The 26,804-nt window shown below is 38.2% G+C and overlaps 1 protein-coding gene across 2 annotated transcripts in view; it reads left to right on the plus strand.

The window, feature by feature from the left end:
- scube3 (signal peptide, CUB domain, EGF-like 3) overlaps positions 1-26,804 on the plus strand; it is an 80,763-nt gene that overhangs the window by 45,673 nt on the left and 8,286 nt on the right. Inside the window, exons 5-10 of one of the 2 annotated variants that reach the window (XM_042004098.1) lie at positions 2,827-2,973; positions 4,924-5,040; positions 9,316-9,363; positions 16,037-16,153; positions 17,568-17,690; positions 21,896-22,012. In XM_042004098.1, coding sequence (XP_041860032.1) covers positions 2,827-2,973; positions 4,924-5,040; positions 9,316-9,363; positions 16,037-16,153; positions 17,568-17,690; positions 21,896-22,012 — 669 coding nt within the window. The remainder of the gene's footprint in view (positions 1-2,826; positions 2,974-4,923; positions 5,041-9,315; positions 9,364-16,036; positions 16,154-17,567; positions 17,691-21,895; positions 22,013-26,804) is intronic. The other variant, XM_042004099.1, reaches the window with a different exon arrangement.

Here is a 26,804-nt window from a genome sequence, read left to right on the forward strand (position 1 = left end):
CAACATTTTGGAGCCAATATCTTCTCATCCATACTTCCTTGTTCTTTGTTTTCCTTTTTTTCATCTTTCTGGTGAACTCTGTTATCGTTGTGTCTTTTTCAGTTTAAGCCAATTTCCAATCAGTCAGAACTCAACCTGTTCATTGTGAAGGGGTAATGTATTGTTAGCTGTCTGAATAACTGTATGCACGCCGGTCTCTGTAGCCACTGGGTTGGTTACGTTTTCATAATACTTCACTCTATGAAGAACAAGATCTATGAAAACAAATACAAACATGCTACCATAAATCAACTATAAACGCGACTGTTAAAGCATACAGCTCAACATTTAATAGCTGTTTTGACAGATTTACTTCAAAACCATACACACACATTGTGGTTTTACAGCAGGCTTTGTATTGATTAAACAGTGAGATAAGGGGCTGCTGCCTATAGCTTGATGCCAAAGTTGTTCTCTGACACACATCTGTCGTTACTTATAGGGAATGATAAAACATGAATTTTACTGGCTTCTGGCACCATCACACCTCTGAGTGTTTGGTTCAGAGGTCACAAGCTGTGCTGAGAGGATGAAGTTGTGGGTACTTAAACACTCTCTTTAATTGCAGTTTTCTTTTTTCACCACAGCTGCAGTAGTTAGATGGCTCCTATCTGTTTTGAGCTATCCTCTCTGGTTTGCTCTTTAGTTGACATTTCATCAGCTCTTATTCAGCTCCAAGAAGATCCTCTGGCCAGTTTTCAGAATTTAAAGTGGTCTGTGATGAAGAGAGTTTTGTGTTACAGCTCAACAGATTGTTTTAGTGACTTGTTTTTTTTTGGTTGTTTTTTTTTTTTTTATCATTGATGTTACTCTCTCTGTTGTCCTTTTCCAATAATGTTTTTTGCTGTCTCTCATCTTTAACAAATGATTAAAAACTGTAGCCTTTGGCAGCAAGTTAGAGAAAATTGCTCATGGTGGATGATGGCTGGATCTTGGCTGGAGAAAAGGGCCATGGTGTCAACACTTGGGCTTGAATTGGTCCTTAGAGAGATGAAGGTTCAGGATCTGTCCTCAGACTCGCATTTTATTGATAAAAGAGTGCTGTATTCATGCATAGGGGATGCATAAAAATAAAGGGAGGGTGAAAGTGAAGTTTAGGATGTTTTATACAAACTTGGTCCGTTATTTTTAGTTTACCGGGGACTGGTTGGAAATTCAATCCTCTGTTAAGCTCGGGGATGCCTGTTTCCCGCTCTAGATGCATGTGGACTCGAGCCGGGAAAAGAGATCAGAGAATCCTACATTTCACTAAAACATCCACATGACTCGTGAAATTTGCAGCACTTTAAAGCATCTGTTCTGTTGATGCTCATTCATGGTCACTTCACTTAGTTCTCCATTACCCTTTTCTTTTGGGCTCAGTGTTTGTTCAGCTCTGAGTCTTTGTGTAACGTTGAAGGCTGTTGTTGAACTTTATGTCCGATAGCTCATGCTGTCTGCAAGAATGTCAACAGCTCTGACAGGAAAGTCTGAGAGGATTGCACGACCTTCTGACACTTGTTGACAGACTAAAAGTGATGGACATCATTGGAGGTCAGAATTGTCTATTGGATCATCAGTTTCTTTAAGAACATATAGACTCACGATTGCTGCTATAAGCCAGAACATGTTGGAAACAAGAGATTGTAACTAAGGAAATTAAAATTAAATTACACAAATAAGTAAGTTAAGAAAGAGTGATGTGAATAATCAGTTTCTGCCAACTTGATAGCTTTTCGTTGCAGCCTTTTACACAGGGACCAGGAGCATGGAAACTACTGTGTGACATCTTATACCTGTCAAGACTGACACACGACACTAAGACTTTGCAATACAAAAGTTTATATGTTAATTATCATGCATTAACACTCCCTCACATATATGTAAATGCCTCAGATTTTTTTTTTTTATTTTAAGTTGGCTAATTAGGGAACTCAGACCTCAAAAAGACCCCTTCAGTGTGACAGCAGATTTATTAACTCTGTTTCTGTTTGCCAAAAGAGAAGGCAAAAGGGAATAAATCTGTTTGGTTTTTAATTAGCCAGGGAGTCTGGGTTTGTCACGGCATCTGTAATGGTAGCAGGTTTTCACAACAGTTAAGACAAACATCTGTCCTCTTCTGCAAATAATGCAGCATTAGCTAAGCGTAGATTAAAAACTGGGGGCTTGCTTCATCCATTTGTGTTATGTTATAATTCTGCATAATTCTGCAATAATGCTGCAATGGCCTCCGGTGATTTCAGGTGCCTCAACAATAAAATAATGAAAAGCTTTCTCTTGGTAACTTGGTAACAATTTTTTGTGTTGTGTTAGTTTAGTCTTAATCTTTTGGAAGTACTTTACCAGTGAGGATTCATGAAAGTGTACTGACACCCTTAGTTTAGTGCAATCACTTTTAGAGTTTAACAAAGTACTTTTTTGTGTTTTTCTGCTTTTTTTTTTTTTGTCCTTTATGGGGGATTACCTCAATTAAAATCACAGGTCTAAGGAATCAGCTCCTGCTGGGAGTTTTATCCTTTCTGCAGGCAGACTCCATTTTATAGACTGAAAAGAGTGAGCATGTTCCAACAAGTGCTTGAATCTTTGTGAAGGTGTACTGGGCATGTCAGTCACCAGTAGGCATATGAGGCACTGAGGGTCAGAATGCGTGACAGGCATTTCAACATTTTTTTAGCCCACTTACCATCTCAGTGATATTTAATGTAAACTGAACTCTTAGTTTACTGAATGGTCTTTGGTTTTAAAAACTGCAATCTTAGTGGCAGCAAAGAGATCAACTCTCTTCTGTTTCTGTTATTTCCTTCACAGTGCAATCTGAAGGCACAAAGGAGGGGCCCACCTGCATGGACAAGAATCATGGGTGTGCACACATCTGTAGGGAAGCACAGAAGGGTGGCATCTCTTGTGAGTGTCGACCTGGATTCCAGCTCACCCGCAACATGAAGGACTGCAAATGTAAGTCATCACAACAAACGTCAGAGAACTGCTTTATAGGCTCCTCATGAAAAGATGATTGGGGTTTGGAAACTGGTTAATGGATAATTGCACTCATTCCACAAATGTCTTCCAAAAAGTTTGAAGTAGACATTTGTGCTGCATTACCTAGCTGTGACTAATCTCCTGAACAGTCCTTGTTAAAAAAAAAAAACATGTTTTTCAAATAAGGAGGGATCATTTACACAACCAGGGCAAGTGTGGAGGTTACTTGAAGGGGACACCTCTGACGGACAGCGACCACTTTCTGTTGCCGTGCAACAGGGATCATCCTGTCAGAGCTGGGGCCAGGGCTGATGGGGGATTTGTCTGTGTTTGGATAAGGATTGGAGAAGTGTTATTCTATAGTTTCTCTGTGACAGCCCAGGAAAAGGGCAAAAGGTGTTGGGATGGTTGGGTGTAGACAGGATGGCGATGGAAGCCTCAGCTCAATCGTGCTCTTTTTTACTCTGTCATCACAGGTGTGTTAAAGTGCCGACATCAGTGCTCTTATAGCTGCTTCCACATAAATCTACTTGCCCTTAAACACATGAATCTGCAAACTTAGACCAGAAATTATACTCTTCCCATTATTTATGTGCTGTTGGCGTGAATCATTAAAATTTAAAACAGAAAAACTTTTGTTCTCTGATAAATTAATCAAACGCATTAAATAAAAAAACATCTTACAAGCCTGTGACCTGTAGTCCTAATCAGCCAGTGAAACTGTAACCATGCGAGTTGCTGAGTTCTGGAGACAGCAGCCACAGGGATGTGAGGATACTGGATGACACTTGGCTTAAAGTGCTAAAAATACATTAAAGAAGTTCAACAGACATGTCTCTGTTAGTTCACAAACCCCACTGTGCAGCAGCTAATGAATCTGTTGCAGCTCTACAACTGAAATAAGTACAACTGAGCAAGATGTGCTTCGATGTGTTCTGCATAATCCAACATTGCCTGCATGCATAAATAAGTGTTTAGCTAATAATACATCTCAGCCAAGGAGGATACCATTAAAGAGATATTCTTCTTTTTTCTTCTTAACTGGGTTTCTGTAAAGTACTCTATGTCTTACCCGCAAATGACAGAAGTCAGTGTTCTCAGTCTGGAGAAGCAGGGAGGAATTCTGATGGGGTAAGTGGTAGCCTTGCAAATAGGGTCAGAAGAAGCGTTCACACTTAAAGCAGTTTAAACCACATAACCTTTTAGCAGTTGAAGCAAATGTTATATTGTTTGTCTTTTACATCAGTTAACTATTGCAGTTGCTTACAAGGTCTGGATTTTATTCTGGACTAAGACATCACTAAAGGCTTTTTTGGTTTTGTTTTTTTTGACACTCAGTGCAACCATAATGTATTATATTATAACATAATGCCACTAATCTAACCAAAACACCCGAGGAAAGAGTCTAGATAGATAAATAGCACTTGCCAAATTTTAGAAAAAAAATTATTCTGAGGTGATCTTTCTATCAAAATCTTGGGAGCTATGAATTTTAAATCCAGGACAGTTGTTAAAGCACAGACTGAGCAAATGAACACGTGAAGCAGTGAAGCTGCTCCCATTCCTGTGGGCTACATTTTGTGATTTTGACCTTCATCTCAAGCCAACTGCACAAAGAGTTTAGTAAGCAACAAAACTGATGAACTTTTAGTTTGTTTGCATTTCTCTGATCACTCCAAACTTAGTGGAAACAGTAACTCAGGCAACCATCAGTACTTCAAAGACACATTAAGTGGTGTGTTTCTGAAGCCACACAAAAGACTGAATGCAGTGTAAGTTCACACTGCGTACAGTCTTTATTTCTGCATGTCATAGTCTTTCTCTGCTCACCTCCTGTCCGTTCTACACTGCCTATCAAATGTTGAAGAAATACTCATGTGTACCCCTTGTAAGTAGGGTTTGTGTTAACTCTGCTTCCTTTGACAGTAACATGCAACTACGGTAATGGAGGTTGCCAGCACATCTGCGAGGAGACGGACCATGGTCCCAAATGCTCCTGCCACATGAAGTTTGTCCTGCACAGCGATGGAAAGACTTGTGTAGGTGAGTTGTCTCACCATTATACAACTACTGAGGGCAAGAAATAATGGTTTTTGAAAGCTAAATTGTAAAACTACAAATAATTAACTCAGCAACATGTTTTCAACAGGATGGTTAATTAACCTTTGTAATGAGGTTCATATGATGAAATGGAAGTTAAGAAATTGAAACAGATCTTGTTCTAACCATATCCCTGAGCCTTTTCTCTCAAACTGTGACATACAAGGACAAAAGGCTACCATTCACTGTGCTTCCTCTTCTTCTGCTGCTATTTCAGTAACCTCACCATCCGTGCATCTGCTTTTGCTTCTTCCTCCTCCACGTATTATCTGGGCACTGTGCCGTTCCCTCTATTTTTTTTTCCCCCAGTCATGTCAGAAACACACACCTTCTATTAGACCTTGGGTCATTTCCTCCACTGCTTCCTGTTGGGGATTAACTCACACAACTGACCTAACCTTCCACTGGCATTTATCAATGTTTGCCTTAGCTGACTGAAGTTGAGTGAAAGTCATTCAGGTACTCAGGCATATTGAACTGTTCTGAAGGGCACTTTTTAATCAAACGGGGCCTGGAAGTGCAGAGGAGTCAAAGCATAGGTCTTAATAGATGTGTTTAAGCCATGCAGAACTAGTGCTGATATTTTATCAACTTACATGGAACATTTTTGGTAAAATTGTGTAGGTGTAAATGTGGGACTGACCATCACTACAGTACAGACAAGCTTTTCTTTTGTCTGCCTTTTGAACCAAAGTGGTATAATAGTTATGTATAGCACAAATCCATTTTAACTAATGAAACCTGTACCTGCAGCCTAAGTTTTTAATAAGAAGTGGAGGGAATTGGATGAGACTTCTCCTTTTAAAGACAAACACAGTAATAGATTGAGGGTGCTTCTGCAGTGCAGCCTGGTGACGTGGTTGCTTGGTTTCGGTGGCTGTTAAGTTTGAGAGCTTGGTTTGAGAAGCGGCTGATTAGCTCAGTGTTTCTGGATCCCTTTCAAAACCGCAGCCCTGATGAGAGCCAGACCCATGTCAAGGTCTGGTCAGCCAACCTGTTATTATTGCTGTACCCCTACAGACCAGGATGATGCCTCAAAGTTGACCTCAACCAAATTATATATCTTCACCAGCTTTATTCAAGGCAGAGCAAATGTACATCTGGTGTGCCAGATTAGGAAGCAGTCACCCAGTTAAAATCTCAGATTTCTCCCACAGAGTGTGGGGTTAAAACAGTGGAAGGAGAGCTTCATGGCTGGCACATGGGTGCTCCATCTCTCAGACTCTATATTAGTTAATAAAACCTCAATAAAACAAATACTTAAAAAGTTAAATTAGCCACGGGTGAGAGAGTGACAAAAACTTTGGAACAGCTTCAATGAAGTAACAACCATACACAGACAAACCGTGAGGTTTTCAGCTGTAAGACAACACAATACACACTGAAACAGAGCCATTCTGGTTTGCTGTGCCACATTTGAATACAATAACTTTATATGTGTGGCAAAATAAACTACAGCAGCTTTTTGATTCACAAAAGACCTTTGATTTTAAGCTGTGCTCAAAATCAAAGGTCTTTTTAGGAGCCATGAAATCACATTTTAGGTTTTATACTATTTTGACACTTTACACGTCTTCGTGTCATGTAGTTGATGTTCTCAAGTAATAATTACCTCAAAGCTAATGTATGCAGAAATAGTCAGTTATCTACAGGGTGTAAAATGTATCCATAGAAACAATGCAAAGCGAAAATGCACTCCTGTTAATCTTCACCACTGATTTGGAAATGTTCACGATTCTTTTCTTGTCACAAGATAGCTTTTGTTTAGTCAGTGACTCATTTTCGGTATGCTGTAGCTTCCCACTTCAGTCCATCTTGGAGAGTGTTTAATAAGTATCCTGCTATATTTATATTTATTTGTCATATGGTGATTCTCTTCACCCCGGCATGGTTATGCATTTTCTATTAATTCAACACATACCTCTCTATGTGAAATTGTTCGTGCTTCATCTCTCCTTTCTCGGCTCTGTTTGTGCTGTCTACATTAGGTGTCCAGAAGGCTTGTAGACTTTTGTCTCTCAGACACAACATGCACAAACAAAGACCCTTTGAAGTCAGATTTTTGATCCCGAAAAAGAGCAGTTTTATTTGTGGTGTGTGTATCAGTTAGTTTAGATATCAGAAAGAAACAGCCATCATGTGGAAGCATTCATGCTCTTAGTACAGCAAATCATAAACATTCACAAATAGCAGGCAGATGCAGACATGCTCAGGAGTTCAATCATCTGAAGAGTTGGCCACAGTATGCAAGACTCACAAAGAGCGCAAGAGATGCATTTTATAATACAAACTGAAAGTTATACAAACAACCACACAAACCTACGTGCATATCCTGCATGCATGCATCAGATGCATACAGACACATGTGTACCAGAGACCATAACATAATCACATTGCTCTGATTTCGGGAGGCCTGTGCATTCATGCAGTTGTATTCAGATCTATCTGACAGTGGTATGTCTTCAAACTGCTAAAAATCTCTGTTTCTGGATAATGCATGTTGAACAGTCGATGTAAACTATGCATGCTTTGTGGTGTTATCATTTGACTTAAGAATCTGCTGCAACTGCTTTTTCATATGGCATCTCAAAAGTACTGCTCATGGAAGCTGCAATAACCAGTTAAAAAAAACATGCTGCAGTTACTGGAACTGGAATAGTTTTGCATCATAATTAAACGTGTGGAGGAAAAGCAGTGAGGTGGAATTTAAAATTTTGTCGATGTGCATAATCTTAAATATGGCTACTGCACATTACAGGTTAGTGTGATGGTCTGCATCCTAAAGCATCTGACTATGGATGAGTGTTAGGCTGAAGCTCAAAGTACCCATGCTATAGGAATGTACAGTGAAGAATAAAGTCACAGTTTGACATAAGTTACACATCAGATGAAGGGTAAGAAAAACCAAAAACAGCTAATGCTTTATGACGGCACATATATTAAATAACGTGGCCACTGACAGCATTTTGACGTAACAGCCTAACACCATGAACTCAGAAACAATCTGACCATAAAAGGCACCATAAAGCGGCAAAGTGAGTCTGACTGTCCCTGACTTTCAGCTTGCAGCACTAACCACCACTTGATCTGTCTGTCAAGGCTTGCAGTGCTCATACTAACTAGCAGAAGCCTCATCTCACATGCAAACAACAAAACTTTGTCTGCTCTGTTTTATTTGCATGACTGCATGTTGAGAAGTAACACTTTTGCCTTGAGATGTCACCCTTTTCAGTTTCGACAAAGAACTGTCATTATCAGTTCATTGTGAGGATTTGGAATGTAATACCTGTTGTTTATTCAGTTTTTGCCAATATAAGACTTTGTTTTCTTTTGTAAAAACAACATATTAATCTCTCAAATCTTTATTATCTCATGCTGGTATAAATGAGCATCAAAGATTTGTTTAATCCAGGAAAAAGAGACGTTCATACAGCTCTCATTCATGCCATCCACCTTATTCCACAATAGATATAATGAATTATGGTTGTCAGTTTTTTTAAGTTAACAGTCTATTAAAGTTTCATTTAGATAAAGGATCTGGTAACACAACCTGTCACACTTTAAATGGGATTATGTGATCATGCCTCAGCTTTCTACTGCTTAACTATGTGTAGTGGGAAGTAGTAGCTTCAGATAATGGGAACATTTCTACAGTTAGGTACAGTAGCTCAAAAAATGTGTGAAGTTCATTGAAAGGTTGTGCTGTTTATGACTGCACCAACAATGAAGCTATAAACTGAATGTGTGGGGAAAACAGCAAGAAGAACATTAATGGAAATGGCAAAGTGTTTATTCTTGTCAGTGTGGTTTTCATCACTAACTAAAAGAAAGCAAATCCAAAAAACAATTGGTGTGGCTGCTGTGGCTGTTGTGCTGTAGTATGTCAGCTTTTAAATGCATAAGATTGTGTTCCAGTTCATTTTATAGAAGTTGCCCTACTATTACTGTGAAAACTAATATCTGAATTTATTGTGCATCAGGAGAATATTTGTGGATTGTAATACTCTTTGTATCAGTGTAGCAGAAGTCAAGAAGCACATTATCCCATTTGAGGTGTGTAGTTGTTATTTAGCCCCAAAAAAAAAAAAAAAAATCTCTGTTAACTCACAGAAAGTGGCTCGTAATAAGGTGGATATACTGTTACCTCCCACCCATATGGTGAGAAAGAACTAAAGTGGTTTATTTACAATGTATGCGTGTGTGTGTGTGTGCATGCAGGGGAGAGGAGTGTCCAGTCCCAGGCAGCCCCACAGCTGTTCCCTAATGGTAAATATATGTTCATCTGGCTCCTCTCTCTGGGGGTCTTTGGGTGTGGGGAATAGCGGAAGCTAACCAAGCAGACACTGATCAGGCCCCTCCCCTCCTCACAGGGGCATCATCCTTCTGACCTTTGACCTCTGACTCCCCCACCACCTTCCTCTTCCTTCTGTGAATGCCCTCTGAATAACAGTCACTGCCTGTGTCAAACAACACCTTTTCAAAACACAGCTGCAAACAGGGGACCGCTGACTTGCAGCATGAGCATTATATAACAAGGTGGAGTTACTGTATGCAGCATCTGATGTTTTTACAATGAAGTACTGTATATCAGTATGCTTTAATAGTGCTTTTTTTTGTCTCTGCTTTGCTAAAATTTAAATATTTAGCAAAATTCTAACAGTTCATAGAAACCTCAGATGTCAGATGAATCATGAGTAGTTATAACACGGAGACAAATCCTGGCCTTAACTTCTTTTTCTAGATAGACATTGTAGGAGCAAAGATTTAATTTCACACAAAAAAAAAGATAAAACACATTATTACAGATTTAGATAAAACATGTTTTAGGTTAACTATCTAGTCTATCTAGAATTAGAAATAGAAGAATCCTCCACAGGAACAATTCTGAAATTTGAAGTTTACTTTTACTTGGCCTCTGTTTACTATAGTAGAGCTCCTCTCTGGCTGCATTCTTTCCAAAACAAAGTTGGCAGACATGCCACTGATCAGTTTTAGAACAGTTTCAATGATATCAGTGATGCTGATTCAATATTTTCAAGCTCTAATTTATTCTTTATGTTCATGAAAAATGTCTGCGTTTAAAATCACAAACAAGCAGATTATCGTGATCATTTTATCAGCATTCAACCTAAAAAGAAGAGATTTTATATGCTATATATGATTTCTGCAAAACCTATGTGCAGACTACAAGCCCTGATTTAGATCAGCTGACAGTTTTTAAAGATTTCAGGAAGCTAGTTCTACAGGTAGAGCTCAGAAACCGAAAAGCCACTTCACCTCTTTACGTCCTGAAAACTTGAGCAAACCTGTCTAAAAGATGATCTGAGGTCTCATGTAACATGCAGATAAATCTTAAATATTCTTAAAGATACTGAATTTAAGGATTTTGCCAACTGTCATTTATTGATTGTTCACTTAGCCCCAACACAAAGAAAGTTGTTTGCAGTTTGCATTTTTTAGGTGGAAAGAGAACGAAAACAAGTCCAGGACTTTGAAAGCAGAACAAGTTTGATTTGAGTTATTTTCCGGTCTAGATGAAACAAATAAGAGAATATGAAGATAACCTTTCTAAACTGTTACCCCTGCTTTGTTTTTTCAAACATACATATGACTAAAAAAAAAGCCTGATTACATCCTCCTTAAGTTGTTTTGAGAACAGAAATCTGCAATGAAAGCTTGATGTTGTCAAAAGTAAGACAAGTACTGTGTAAAGCTGAGCTCTCTGGTTCTGACCTGGTTTAGCACCTCTACGTCACAACCTACAAAACAGCCTTTACATATAGTGGTGCCAAATCCAGACATCCATGACCAAATCAGTTTGACAGAAAACCCAGTAATAACTTTATACACACACCAAAGTACACACAAATAACCTTCCCTTAACATAGATTTACTATCCAGTGATAAAACCAAGTAAATTAATCTTTTCAGCAAATTGAAACATTTCTGGAAATGTTTATCTCCGTTTCTACGGACATGCTCAGACAGTGCAGTATATATATTTTAAATATATTACTTTAAATATGCTATTTAAGAAGGAAAATGTGTGTAAAACAAAAATGTTATGTTCTTTTATCAGTACGGTAATGGATGTTTGCTCCAGTAAATTTGATTCATTATTAAATGGACGAGATGTCGTTTCTCCTCCTCTTTGCTTTCTGTGTGAGCACTGTAAAGTGGTTTGAACTTGTTTGGTTTGGTGTTATCTGATTTGTGTGAGGTCCAATTTGAAATGTTTTGGTACTATTTGGCAGCGTCCCATCCTAGATATTCCTAAGTGAATTAGTGTAACAGCAATTTAGATTTACAAGAAGAGTAAAACATCATCAGTTTAACTGTGTTGACTTTAAAAGGTCAGACCAAAAACTTGAGCTTTATTTGTGTTTTGATATGACTTAAATGAGTGAAATGAAGCCTTCACCATTTCAAACACTTCATCATCACGGCCTATTAGCTCTGGTAAGGAAGCCAATAATGTGTCCATGATTAATCTTTACTTTAAACAAATGCTAAAACATTTGCCACCCCACCTCCCTCAAGTCTGCTTAGTCATGCACATGTAAGCTTGTGTCCAGAATTGTTGAAAATAATCAGTTTGATGAGGTTTTTCTTCTGTTTTCTGGCCAAAAGTAATTTGTTTCACTATATTTGCAGTGAAACTCAAAAACAGTGAGGAGGGGGAGTTGGGGAAACTTGATTATATCACCAAAGAATTTCAGCCCAATTTTCACGATGGGCTGAAAGGCCTTCAAAAAATGGCAAAGATACCAGAAAAAATGAACTTGTAAATCTATGAAGACATATCAAACCTTGATACTTCAGAGAGATTTATGATTTAATTATACCATGTTTGAAACTGAGGGTGGAGGCTTGCTCTCAGTGTAGGAGCCCAAACAGAGCAAGAGTCTTTTAAGTTGCTGTTTGTTGCAACTGTATGTACTTGAACACTTAGTTCTCCACATGCTACAATATAACAGCCCGACCTATTTCAAGATTTGGTGTCCTAGTTTTTGTTTTGTTCCTTTTCCCCCTTAGAAATAGAAACACGAGGAGACATATCTTGCACGATGCTGTAACAGGTTTGTCTCCTGATATTTTTTGTTATTCTACCAAGACAACCCAAACCATTTGCAGCCTGAGCTTAGTTGTTTTTTTGTTTTGTTTTGTTTTTTATTATGTTGTTTTTTTTCTTATTCGGCGCTCTGTTTCTGAAAATTACCCCAAAAGAACCTGGATACATTTATTGTAGTTTCATGTTTGCTGTTTGGCCAACTTAATGCAATGTTTTATAAAAAAGAAAAACTTTTCCAGCAAGGTTATTCCACACTGCTTTGAGAGTATTTTTGAATTCTGCCCACTCACCCTGAGATTTTTTTTTTTGCTTCTGGTCATCATAAATAGCTGATGACAAGCTGCTTGTCAACAGCTCTGATGTAAGTGAAGAAGTACTGCTACTGCTAGAAATCATGTGGCTTCTGTTGGGAGATTATGGATACTGTCTGAACGCCTTTGTATGAAACACAAACCATAGAGATTTCGCTCTAGACCAAACACCCTGCACGTCATATTGGGAGAATATTTACAGATGTCAGCCTAGTCTCACTGTAATTGCACGTCCCAACCCAGTATACTGTAAATGTGTCTGGTGGTGCACATCCAAAATATACAAATGGACACAGATACCAGAGCATGTGTCTCTCCCCTGTCTTCACAAAACCATAATGTCAGAAGTGTTTCTTTACTCTCTTAACACATGATCATTACAGTTTGAGGAGATGGCTGCCTGGATAAGCGTTTCAGAGACATGTCCCAACATCGTCTTATGGTCTCGTCTGCCAACTGTCTCTGCTCACACTTTGCAATTATGGGAACCCACAGCTCTCTGCTCTCAAGTCTGGCTTGAGACAGGAGTATCAAAACGCCATCATGAGCTAACTTTTTCCTGCAAAGATCCAAGATTAAACATTTAAGGTGCATGTTTGTTTCTTGTGAACTTGGATGTCTCTGCGGCAGAGAAAGTAATGGAAACGCCCCACAATTTCCACAGGATTTAATCTTCTAAGAGTGAAACAACTCATTCTGTAGAAAGGCTGTTAATTTTTTAACTTAGCTACCAAACAAACACACCTTCTTGTAGTGCTCCTTCAAAAGCAATGCCCCCACCTAATTTATGGGTGCACATTGCCGTGGCAACAACACCAACAACTGACCAAAAGAAAAAACATCCCAGCCTTTCTCAGTCCTCAATTAAAAACAAATATTTTGATAGAAGATTTAATCATATTAGTGAAGTGCAAGCACACAAATCATCCAAAATGCACGAGATAGCAGGATTAAACACAGTACACCTCGCTGTGGTAAGTTTAAAAAGACAATTATAAAACCATTTTGAAACTAACAAGTATAAATAAAACTTACAGTATGAATAAAACTGAGAAGTATAAAAAAATAAACAGATATGTGTAGATAAGTGACAGGTATAAAGTGACAAATTAAAAAGTATTGGGTCATTATACATATGTGTACATAAACATATGTATACATATGCAATGTTTAATATAATCATCAGACACTAGCTCAACACAAGCAGCACGTAGTAGTAGATGAACCCTGTAGATGATTATTTACGAGAGTTTAGTAAAAGAAAGGATTTTAACTATAACTTTTCACAGCAAAACCTTTAGTTATGTCATTAAACCTCATTTCAAACTTTCCCAAATACTGCTTTATGCTGAAACAATTGACACAAGTGACAAACAGCCAGGAGATGAAAGTTTCTGTAGGACAGAAGCAGTTTCAGTTGTCTCTCACACTGGCTTCACTTACTGAGGTTCAAATAACTGACTCAAGCAACACATTTTCGCATGTTGGCGCCTCCTCATGAAGGCTAATCCTGCACCAGTCTTGCATCCTGTCTCCTCTCTGAGCTCTCTCCAGCCATTCAAAGAAAGTGAGATGTTTTCTCTTCCTCTGTCCCTTTTTCTGTGTCTTTTCCTGGCTTGCTCTGATAATGTCCTCTTGGCTGAATTGGCCATGCTGTGCATTTAACCAGCCAGTGTGTTGATATCCATTTGCTGGTGTGCGATGCAGTGCTGTGGAGCAAAACACGGCTGTCACATGATCTCCGGGCAGGAAAGAAAAGTTGTGAAGTGCAGATTCTCAGCCCTGGACGCTGCAGGGCAACAACGGCTCCAAGAATGTGCATAATAACAATGAGTGTGCCACCAAAATGAGTTTTAGGGTCTGAAACAAATGTAGTGTTGCTTTAAACTGATTATTCCAGGTCGCTAAGAAGGTTTTTCCTGTTTTTTTGTATGGGTGGGACTTAATTACAAAAAAATAAACACGTTAACCTTCTGAGTCTTAGCAAGGATTTCACATATTTCATTGTCTGCACTATAATACTAAATTTTTGGGAAATGGAACCTGTTGAATGCTTAACACTGCCATTTTGTTTTTCAATGTAAAATTATATTCATATATATATATATATATATATATATATATATATATATATTAAAATGTGTATAATCATAAAAAATTGTATAATCACATATATTTCAATTTATTGCTTCCTCCTAACCCCAAAAAGCTAGACGAAACCTCAACACAAGTCAAACTAAAGCTCAGTGCCTCCCCATCCAGAAGCTCTCACAGCTGCAGTCAGAGCAGGAGATGATCACCTCTGAGTCAGACTGTAAATGAAACATGCTAAGTTGTCATTGGCTGATCCCGCCCTGGCTTACCAGCAGATATTAATGCCTATTAAGTGTGGACAAAATTTTTTAAAAAATTAAAAGTACTGTAACATGTTGTTGACTCTTAATTAGAGAACAGCCAGAGTTGTTAAAATAGAACTTCAACTTTAGGAATGTAATTTCCTTTTCTACTGTTTTGAATGTTTTATATGTTTTACTGCTAAGCACTTTCGTCAGTACCTAATGTTTTTAAAGTGCTTTATAAATAAAGTTGGTTTAGCTTGAATTGAAATGTGATTAAAGGCATTTTCTAGATATTACTAGAGCTTGAGTTCACAATATTAATGTCTGTCTATTATTTGATTCAGTTGTCCGTTGAAATCCATTTAAATAAAAAATGTTTCTTTTGGAAAAACCGTTGTAATGCAATTAAAATACGATTAATCTAGACCAATTACTTACAAAGCCTCTAATTAACTAAATACATTTTATTTTTAAACGAGTCCCACCCCTAGTTTTTTATTTTTTATTCTGAGATGCATGAGGTATCTCTGCAAAGCTGCCAAAAACTACAAAGGCTGTTTAAAATAAAGGAATGTGTGAAATTTGTCACCGTGTAGATGCTAGACCTCAGGTATCCTGCCTCGACTTTCAAATCTGCTTAACCAAGACAGGGGCCAGGTACCTGAAATTGCTTTTTTATCCTCAAAATGCCTGGAAGGTTTTGTCAAAACCAGGAAAATATGGTGGGTGTGTCTGCATATGTCTAGAAGAAAATACTTTACAATGGAAGGAAGTCTGATGTCTTCCAGTTCAAGGGACTTTTGGAGGCTGTATTTCACCTTGACCAAAGAGAAGCAAACATGCTGATATATTTTCTACAAACAAAAAATGTGAGAGCCAATGTTTGGCTGCATTAACTCTAACTTTTCTTGATGACAGTTTCCTTTCATTGTTCACAACTCCTCAGCTTCTTTACTAAGAATCTCATTCAGCTCTTGCATTTATGACTGTTCTGTCTTTATTTCCTCTTTATTCCTCCCCACCATTAAACACCTGATTACTCCTCTGTTATTAATATATTTTCCTGTTTGACAAAGTTAATGGTGTAGAATCTGCAGATAACAGTGTGGCTCCTCATTTTTGCAGTCAAACTGGGATGCATGTTTCCATAAGTAGGTCAAGTCAGCATCAACTTTGTATTTTTTGTGAGTTTTGTCTGACTGCTTGTTTCCCCGCAGAGACCTGTGCAGTGAACAATGGCGGCTGTGATAGCACATGTCACGATTCAGTGACAGGAGTCCGCTGCAGCTGTCCTGGTGGCTTCACTCTGCAGCCGGACCGCAAGACCTGCAAAGGTAAAGCCCCCCATCACCCACACATCAGGGCAGCGTTCACACTGCACCTGTCCAGCTGTCATGAAATTAATCTGCTCGTCATTCTGCCAGGCAGCTCGGTGCGTCTCTCTCCACCTAGTGCTCACAAAAATGATTGAATAGTTATTAACCCCTTTCCCACCCCTCTAGTTAGCACCTTTTTTCCACCACAGTTACATTTTCTTTTTATAAACCACACTCTTGTTGCTTTGCAACTGTAAGTGCTCCTTTTTTACACGCTATTTTATGCTTTTGAGCAGTATACTTTTATAGCAACCAGCTTCTGACAGATTTTTCGTTATATTACCATCAACCTGAGCCAGAGCTTGATCAACTCAGGCAACCTGCACACTTTTTGCAAGTTTTTTCTTTTAAATCTCATAAATCATTACCAGACTTTACGTGTAAATTGATGAGGTGAGATAGAAGAAAAACAACAACAAATACAGACAAAACTGACAAGGGGTAGATTAATTCAGTGAGAATGAAAAGACTCATTGTTTTCCAGAAACACTAAGATAGAAATCTGCCTGCTTTCAAAGGCTTTGTGCAGTGTCATACCAGCAACACTGATAAAAGTGCATTGGTTTATATTAGTTTGATCTGAAAGGAAACAAGAGGAAAACAAACCCAGGCTGCACTGGCACAAGAAGACAGACACTCGCTTCTGGCCAGGCACTTCTGAGGGGTAGAGACAAGAATGGGGCAAGCAGGGGATTATTTAATGCCATTTTTCATGCATTTATTTTAAACAGATGATGAAGACTCCCTCAAGAGACAGATGCCTCATTTGTGATGGTGACTCAGAATAAATCAGAGCCATTGCAAAACTTGCCCAGGCAGAGAACTATGAAACGCAGGGATAAACACGTCATATCGATTGAGTATTGGCTTCAGACATAAAGAGCAGAGTAATTTGATGAGATGGACAATGACGATTTTAAATTTACTGCTGCGAGGCTTCACAGTATGAGAGCTGCAGCAGATCAAAGCCACATGCAAACTGAGTTCAGTCCATCTGAGGACCAGTAAGACAATCCATGAAGTTAGTTTCCTCTTTCTGTGAGATTGTCATGCTGTTTTTCGTCTTTATTTACATATAAACGCTTTCCTGTTTAGATTGAGCACGTTTTTTTTTAAATTCATGTTACAATTTGTAGACATCTTAGAGAGCAAACAACATGACTCCAATTTAATGTAGCTTCAACTCCATGTGATGCTAAAACAGGCCAATATGTGTTAACAAGGAAAATAATTTACCATTGTACTCACAGCTTGCTCCGATTGGCCCCAAGTGACAGAAGAAGCCACATACCACAGATTTAATTTTCTCTCCTTTTCAGCAATGATGAGTGATTTCAATTATCCACTCCTCATTAGGATTTTCTATTCACAGACATTGATGAGTGCCGGCTGAACAATGGGGGATGTGATCATGTGTGCCGAAACACAGTGGGTAGCTTTGAGTGCAGCTGCAAGAAAGGCTACAAATTGCTTACCAATGAGAGGACTTGTAAAGGTAGGTAACTCGTTTTATTTCACTTTATCATTTAAATAAAACAATTTTCCTGTGTAACCTGACCTGAAAGCACAGCAAGCATGTGTGCATTTAATGGTAAGATAAACCAACAAGAAGCATAGAAATGCAGTCCCTGAGATTTGTAGCTTGCAGAGAAGCCAAAGAGGCCTCAGGCTAGTTTTTCATTTAAATTTGATAGTAGCCATGGTTCAGCAGGAGGTGGGTCGATTAGCTACAGAACAAATAATAGTTTTCCATGGTTGCACAGGTGTGTAACATTACAGCTCCAACTCTAAAATCTCTTTTGTTTCTTGGATGAATCAAGCCACAAAGGAACCATGTGCTGAAAAAAAACAAGGAGGGCTAGAACTGTGGAGCCGACTTCAGCCTCCCTTCAAGTGGAAAAACAGATGACATGCTTTTTGAAAAATTCTCTCTTCCTTATTGATGTGGTCAATCAATACCCAGCCTGGTACGCATCAGTGTCATGCAGTGGGATTAGAGTTGCTACACTGAATCACACCACTCTCTACACGCTACTTAAACATTATATGTGGTCAGTGAAATCGTGCACTTTGTCACTGTGCTTGGCAGCCACTTTCTTGCGCTTTTAGATCTACTTTTGATGGAACGTCTTTCCTTCATTATTTGGAGCCAAACAATGTGAAGTTTATTCTACCACAAAAACACAGATAACTGAGAAAATGTGGCCTTTGCTCGTGGGAATGTAAATCACAGCTTGTTTTCTGTAGCACCGTGCCTTGAACAGTTCAGCCTTATGCTAATAGGGTGCACAGGGTCGGGTCAGTGTTGAGATACTGTTGTCCTCGTTTGGTCCAGTGTGTTTTGTCTGGTAACAGTAGTTGTGATGAACCTAATGACTGGGGTGTTGCCAGGCTCACACACACATGCACTCCACACTGCTGAGTCACCTGTCAATCTCTTAACCTCTCTTGTCATTCCTCTTATTTCATCAAACCACTTGAAAGCGAGAACTGGGTAAAATAAAGTGAAATCTTTGTAGCCTTGTTCTCTCATGATTGATGTTACTACCATATTTGCTCTTGGTGTTTTATCCTTGCCCTGAATATTCATATTGTCTGTATCCAAAAACATCTTGACTTGAATCAAAAAGGCAAGAGGGCAACGAAAAGCGGGGTTGTTGCTATCAGACTGTCAGGTAGAAAAAAAGATTTTAGGTATGTTACTGTTATATTCATCCTGCTGTTCAAAGGAATAATGTTGGACAGCACAATAGTATCTTAAAAGCTTCACTGTTTGCACATATTACACCTAATATTACATAAACTCAAGCAGAAACAAGTTGCACTATAGTTGTTTCCTCCTCTTGATGAATATACAGACTTTTGTTGTATATTTTTAGGGCATTTATAAATTCAACTTTATCAGCTTGTCCTGTTGTCCATGTTGGCTGAATGGCTTATTTCTGTTTGCTACTGGGATAGCACACTGTATTTTACACAGTGCGCTGCAGTCTCTATAAACCATCACCTCAATGTGCAAAGCTAGTAGAAATAGTGTTTTTCAATGTGCGGAGGTGTTGTTTTGTTCTAATAGGCCACTTAAACTGTTCAGATCTAAGGCTTTGTTCAATTTTTTTAAAATGTGGGGCTTTTCTGGAAGACTTAAAACTGCTCTCTAAAACATTTGATCTTAGCCTCTGAAGAAAATGAAAACAGGAGACATTTGAGAGATTCAATGTTTGACTTGTAAATTGTAAATTTCTAACTGCTGAAGTTTTAGCAGTAACAAAGCTAGCTTAGTCATAGCTATGGGTAATGTTTACATGAAGACAAGAGTAAACTGCTTCCATCTCTTTTTAAACTGAAGCTTGTAAAATACTGAAGCTTGTGATGGAAAAACATTACCACCAACCACAGCAATTTTTCAATTTATATTGTGCTAGCTAGCTAGTTTGCTTTAAAAAAAAACTAAACAATCTAAAGTATCAAGTGTGACATTATACCATGCACCAGAAACTGTTTAGTATTTAACTGTTTCTTATTCAAGATAACAGTGATTTTGTCACTCTGACATCACCTGGGGTAATTTTCTGAACATTGAAAACAGCTGGCTAAATTTACAGATCCAGTTTTAATAGTTTTTATATATTCTGGTGGTTGGTTGTGTGTGGAGGTGTTCTGTTACTCTGAAACAGACGTTTTCCGTCTCCTTCAAGTGTTGAGATGTGGAAACTGAACTCTGGGTTTATCTTGGTTTAAACAGTCATGGTGTTTCTCTGCTGTCAGTGGGCCATGGACCATAAGTCAGGACGGGACATGTCTGCTGAGCTGCTGTCAGCATTCCTCCACCCACAACACCTTCCAAAGACTCCTTCTTATCTTCCTCTTGTTCCTAATCCACCTAATTCACACGAGGGCACTTACATAGATGTTCATCCAATCTTATGCTTTCTAAAGGATGAACATCTCTGTATGATAGAGATTTTATCTGTTCTGTGGAAATAATAGTGAAGATGTCAACCATCCTCATTTGTTATTTAATTTTAAAAAAAGATTTTGTTTAAAAAATGCGGAGACAAGGGAAAGAGAAAAAATGGATGCAAACATAATATTTGTTGCCTTGTAAATGACAGTTTTATAGGAACTCTGCTCTCCGTATTGTGGAATAGTACAAAACTATGTAAACTGTAGATTTACTTCTAGCTTTACTCTTTCAGTAAGCAATGTTTTAAGATACACCCAGGAGATGTTCTACTCCGGTATTAACGTGTATTCTTGGTAATCTAATCACAAGTAGACAGCGCTGAGTAAAGACGTAAACACATTCAAGACATATTGAGGACATATTCAGATTCTTTTGGTAAACTAAACACAATCTCAGAGTCGTATAAAACTGTGTCATTTATTGTTAGATGTTCAGCCTAAATTATTTTAGTGCAATTTGATCCCCTTATCTAGATAAGACAGAGTTGATGTCAACATCAATCAGACATTGTGGTGTTTTTGCATCTATTGAACATTATCGTGTGGTTTACCTTCTGTGTGAATCAATCACAGCTCATCTTTTTTCCTTTAACGTACCAAGTTTTAAGGTCAGTGACTGTGACAGATTGTTCCTACAATGAAAATGTGAATCTTCCATGAAATGCTATTTTACCATGTATTTGTGTATTTCGTCAAGGCAGCACATTACTTAAGAGTATTCCTTTAATTGCAGTGAAATACCTGCTTCATACATTTAATGGCACTTGGCGCTACCTCATAACCCCAAAGAGGCTCAGATGTAACAGATGAAAGCATGATATTCCTGGGAAAATCCTGGGAACTTTTCTTAAATGAACCAATTACACATCCAGCAAAGTTGTAGCACACCCCCATTTTCTCCCAGCATGTGCTGCCTGGGCTTGATACAGACTATTATTAACATTAAAGGAGACCTTGATCATAATAAAACCAAATGTCATCAATCTCCTATAGCCAGTTGTTGTCGTCTCCCAGCCCATAACATTCAATAAATTTATCAGGAAACAGCAGTAAGACAGGAGAAAAGCTAAAACATTATAAGCTGGAAAGCCTACTGGCATGTACGAATGAACGGTTGCAGCTGTGGAGGTTGAGAGGGTCAGGGAGATCAGAAGCTCTTTAAACTGACATCTGTTCTACATTCATGCCTTGAGTTACAGTATTCACATTTATACTACAATCATTATATGTTTTTACAATAATGTAAAAAATACTTTGTTTCTATAGGACAGACCAAACAAGTAATAGGTGATGTCGTATGGTTTATAACCATCCTGCATCATTAATGCTTAAGGTTAGAAAGAAAAAAAATGATTGGCAGGTCCTGTGTGGGGGAGAAAAGCACCGTCTTATTATCCAGAGAAGAGCTGACCTTCTTTGGACTCCTGCTGTGGCTGCTTGTTATTTTAAAAATACTTGAAAAACTTTCATTTCAGTGCATCAAAATGGAAAACTGCATAACTGCCAGAGGTCAATCCTCCAAATGTAGTACCAAACATAAGATGTCCTCCTTTGAAAATGATTTTCTTTTTTCTTTTTTTTTCAGCTGAAGGGATCCTTTGCAATTCATGACAAACAGCACTTATAATACTAGAATTGAATTCAGGACAAAAGAAGAGGCTTGTTCAAAGACTAAAATATCTTTTGTAATTTCTTTGAAGTGTTTGTGAAGTTTTTAACTGTCTGTCTGTCTTGCAGACATTGACGAGTGCTCTTTCGACCGTACTTGCGACCACCTCTGTGTCAACTCTAATGGCAGTTTCCAGTGTCTTTGTCATAAAGGCTATGTCCTCTACGGCCTGGCACACTGTGGAGGTGAGTCAGCATACCTGTCTGTGGGATATTCCCCTGTCCATCACTCTACCTCTGCAGTCCACACTTCTCTGTCAAACTTTTCTTCTTAGTTTGATGCTTAGGTAGAAATATAGTTCACTTCATAGAGATTAAAAGGATTTTTTATTCTTTACACGATTACCCCGCTATCATACCTATCATAGCCCATCGTGGTTGCATTTTAGTTTTAATCATCTTAGTCCGATGGTCAGTCCACTACTACCAATCTAGATGAAATAAATTTACAGATTTTGAAAGGACTGATTTTAAACTTTGTCACAACATTATGGTTTCTCTGTGGGTACCTCATAAAATGTGTTGCTCTTCTGGATTTCTATTGATCCTATTCTGATCACCTGAATGGTTCAGTAAAATGTCTCATATGTTGTATGGTGACATTCATCTTTCCCTCAACATGAAGTAATCCTTGTTAACCTGAACCTTTTTACTTTTCTCCAGATAACTTTTTCCAGCATGTCTCTCCAAAACTAATATCAGAAGGGCTGCCATTTTGGTTTTAAAATCACCATTTTAATGACTTTCTCTTACATCCCTTGTATTTTAACTAATTCTTTCTGCAGGATATAGGACGTTGCTATGAAAATAAGTCAGTATAGTTAAAAGTCCTTTGTTATTAAAAGTTATTTGTGATGGGGGAATGGCATGTTGGTTTAAATTCTTTTCATGTTTTGCCATGAAACAGAAAATTATTATAAATCACACTTAGAACAGTTTGAAGATAAATGCACATATTTTATCAGATCCCATCCCAAATGTATTTACATATTAATATTCTGTCAGTGCTCTGTCTTAACTGTTTCAACATATGCCCCAAAAAATATGTTAGAAAATTTATAAGCTTTTCGTGATGCCTCCTTATTAAAATCGCAAAACATCTAAAGCTAATTTCAATACTTCACCATGTAACAGGAAATAAATTTTACATGTTTGATTACAGTCAAAACCTGGACACATCTCCATGAAAACATTTTGTAGATCTGGTGGAATGGCTGCTAGAGTATTTCAGTAAGCCAACAGTGCACTGGACTTTGTTCATAAAACAGTTCTCCGTGAAGTGTAGCAAACAATCCAAATATTTTTCTGACCATGTTGTTGGCCAGAGAAAACAAACTGCATCCACTGATCCAAGATTGCTGGGTCTTTAGAGACACTGAAAAGGGTCAACTTGCCCTTGCAAGCCATAACACATTTTTGGAGACATCTCCAAAAACAAAGCATTGTGTTCTGAGAAGTAGTGGTGGGTCACTTGTTCCTTGTGGTCCAAAAACACCTGTTTTTAAAATAACTGCAGTAGATAATGTGTAAGCTCTAGCTGAGGTGCACTGCCTGGAGAATTAGATTATAGATAAATGCAGGAGCTATGATGTGACGATGGCCACATTACAGTAAAAAAAAAGAAAAAAAAAGAAAATCAACGCTACTGGATGAATTTTGGTTTTTATGCATAAAAATACTAAAGCATGTATATACCTCTTTCTGAGCTTTGGATGATGTATGCATAGTTTTAACACTGTAGATAGGAAAAAAAACATGACATGGACCCTTCAACAAACTCCTCCTACAGACTGTCATATTACCCTGAAACTTGACCAATATAAGCACACAGCTGTTGTGATTAAAAAGAGTAGAAAACCTTCCCTTTTTACAAAGGACATGGCATACACACACATACAACATCCTGTCACATCCAACCCTGACAGGTCCTCACAGTTCTTCAGATGTATGATGACAATGCTTTCCTGAGCACAACTACATGTCTTCCTTCTTCTTTTTGGTAACTGGTAACAGATTCGGTTTCTTGTCTTACACTTTTGTGCATCATTAGAACTCTATCCAATGCACTGGCTTCAGCTCAAGTCAAAACATCCTCAACATTTGGATGATGTCTCACTTTCTACATTGTTTTGGCAACTTGTCTACACTGAAAAGGGTCAGATTGCCCTTGCAGGTTCCTCATGCACCTATGCGTGAAATCAGCACAGTAACCTTTAACTTATCTTGCTTTTAATAATTTTAATGTAGTTCATGATTTTATTGTAATTTTTGCTATTTGTTCTTGCATTTTACTACTTTTTAATGCTGTATGTAAAGCACTTTGAATTGTCTTGTAAATGAAATGTCATGTACAAATAAACTTGCCTTGCCTTGCCTTACATTACAACTTTCTATACTGCTCATATTTGTCAAAGTCTACAACTGCATGATGCCACAAAAATACCCTTAATTTTAAATGTACACCATATTGTACATGTGATCCAAAACCTACAAGATGTATTACTGCTAGAACAGTTAATGTTTTGACTTAGCTATTTCTTTATTTAGCTTTAATCTTGGTTTTCTATGATTGAAAAAAAATACTCAGTTAATTTCCATAGAGCAGGGTAGCACTGTCACTACACGTTTGATGGTACATCCTTCAGTTTTCTCATTCACCTCCACCCACATCCATTTTATCTAGTTAAAACATGTACACATGTAGCAAGTCATGCACTAAGTTACCTCAAGTTTCACATCTGAGACCTGAGAGCTGCCTGCCTGAGAGCTACCACTTTGATTGATCATATCTGGCTTGTGTCACATCATCCTTAGAAAACAACTTGGACAACATTGAAATGTACCTTAACGCTCTGTCTGATGGTTAACCTATCACATGACAGTTTTTAGCCTACAAGTTGACCTTCAAATGGGTTGAGCTGAAACAGATGTTTGCCTGAATTGAAGGAATCTTATTCTTTAGAACACATTACACTTGACAGGAGGATAAAATGTAGATAAGCACTGAACTTAATGGACTATAGGAAGAAAAAATATGAGCGTTATGGTCCTTCAGGGGTATGACCATGTCGATCAAAGAGTAACAGAAAGCCTCTGTGCTGTGAAGTAGAAATAGTCTATGATTTCAGAAGGAGGTGTGCAAGGGCACATCAGATCAGCAAAGAGGCCTGCCAGAATTTATCATGGTACTCTGGCAGGGCTTTGATTGGAGTGTTTATCAGCTCTTAGAATCTACTGCTGTCTCCAGCCCCCTCAGGGCTTCACAGTAGTTGTAGAGATACAGAGAGTGTGTATGCACTTGATTGAAGCTCTGCCATAATTTGTCATTTCTACTTTGTTTTTGTTTGTTTTTCATTTTTAAGGAAGTTTGGGAGGTATGTTGCACCTGAATGAATCTTGTGAGGTACAGATGTATAGATCTATAATATCAGGAAGGCTTCACAAACAGAATAGTACATTCAGTCTCATTTTCCATCATGAAAAGTATGGATGAAATTCAAATAAACTCCTTTTGATCTACTGATCACCTTTGCTGTATGATTTACTCCTCTGTCAAACTATGACATGTAAAAGATGCCTTTAAAAGTCCCCTAAAGATGGTGACATTTACTGAGTGTGGACAAGCTAACTGGAACATTTAAAATGTTATGCAATCCATGACGTAAAGGAGCAATAAAGACCACTTCCTTGGATGCTTCAGTGCGGCTGGATTGAATTAAATTGTAAATGGATACATGTATTTGATCTACCAGGGTATATGCATTTTTGGAATTACACCCTGTGCTGTATTTCAAACAGGTTTAAAAGGTCCGTGAGATCCTGTATAGCTGTCAGCTCAGGGAATTAATGCCCCACAGCTGAATTTGTGATGCTTTTCCTTACCTGATAGACGGTGATCAGGCCACACTGAGCTGCTGAAAGGAGGGAAGATGGTCCAGGGTAAATGGCTCTCCATACCATTGTTGAGTGAGCCGGTGATGAATGATTTCCTCTCGCTTTTCAGCGGTGCTGTCGGAACTGTTAGATAACCACAGAGATTTATGGTGCTCCCTGTTGTACTTTCTTCACTCCTGGCCACAGCCAAGGTTATGTTATTCCCTGCGTGGTTTATCACCTAAAATATAGCTGCCAAATAGTTCAGAAAGCTGTATTCAGACTCACTTTTAACAAAACCAATTAGGTTGGTGCCCTGCTGTCAGCCATTGGGCTAAAGTCTGTCACATTCCGCTTGAGTGAGAGTATATTTAGCCATTCTTTGTCAGGGTCAGGTGAATAATCTACTCCCTTTAGCTTATCTGGTAAGAAAATGGAGTCACTGCAGTTGTGACTGACTTATTTTTCAATTTAACTCTATTTATCCCTCCAGGTTTGACTTAGTAAAGGAACCTTGGGAAGAAAAAAAACCTATTTAACATCTTTGTTAAGATAAAGAAAAAAAATGATTAGATTGTTTTTAAAGAATATTGCTCTTTTAAACATCAGTGACGATGTTGTTGCCACTGAAAGTTGCCCATGACAAAGCACAGAAAACCAATTAAAATTTGAATATGATGACATTTCTGTGAGCTTACCAGCTCATCCAGAACCTCGTCTGCATCACACTGTGATGTCTAAATGTCAGTTTGTCTTTTTGTTCCGGCCTTTTCTCTCTTGGCTTGAGTATGCAGAGACTAAAGAGATCTGGTGAAATGTTAGAACCAAGTATGTGAGGAACAAAAGAGTCAGTTGCTGGCAGATGATCACCTCCTCCATCAGATATTCATTAGGGGTCTTTGTCCTTTAAATGAAGTGCTCTGCTATGGAGGATGAGAGGCACATCTCTCATAACATTTCCAAGCAGTTCTGACTGTTGATGAAGTCATCTTCTTCGGGGAGTGCTGCAGCATGCAGACTGTTTTTATTCTGGATGAATAATTGAATGAGACAAGGAAGAGCTTTTCATATCAGCAGGCCAGATCATCAATCACTGCCATTATCT

This window comes from Melanotaenia boesemani, chromosome 13 (assembly GCF_017639745.1).
Source record: "Melanotaenia boesemani isolate fMelBoe1 chromosome 13, fMelBoe1.pri, whole genome shotgun sequence".
Classification (NCBI taxonomy): domain Eukaryota; kingdom Metazoa; phylum Chordata; class Actinopteri; order Atheriniformes; family Melanotaeniidae; genus Melanotaenia; species Melanotaenia boesemani.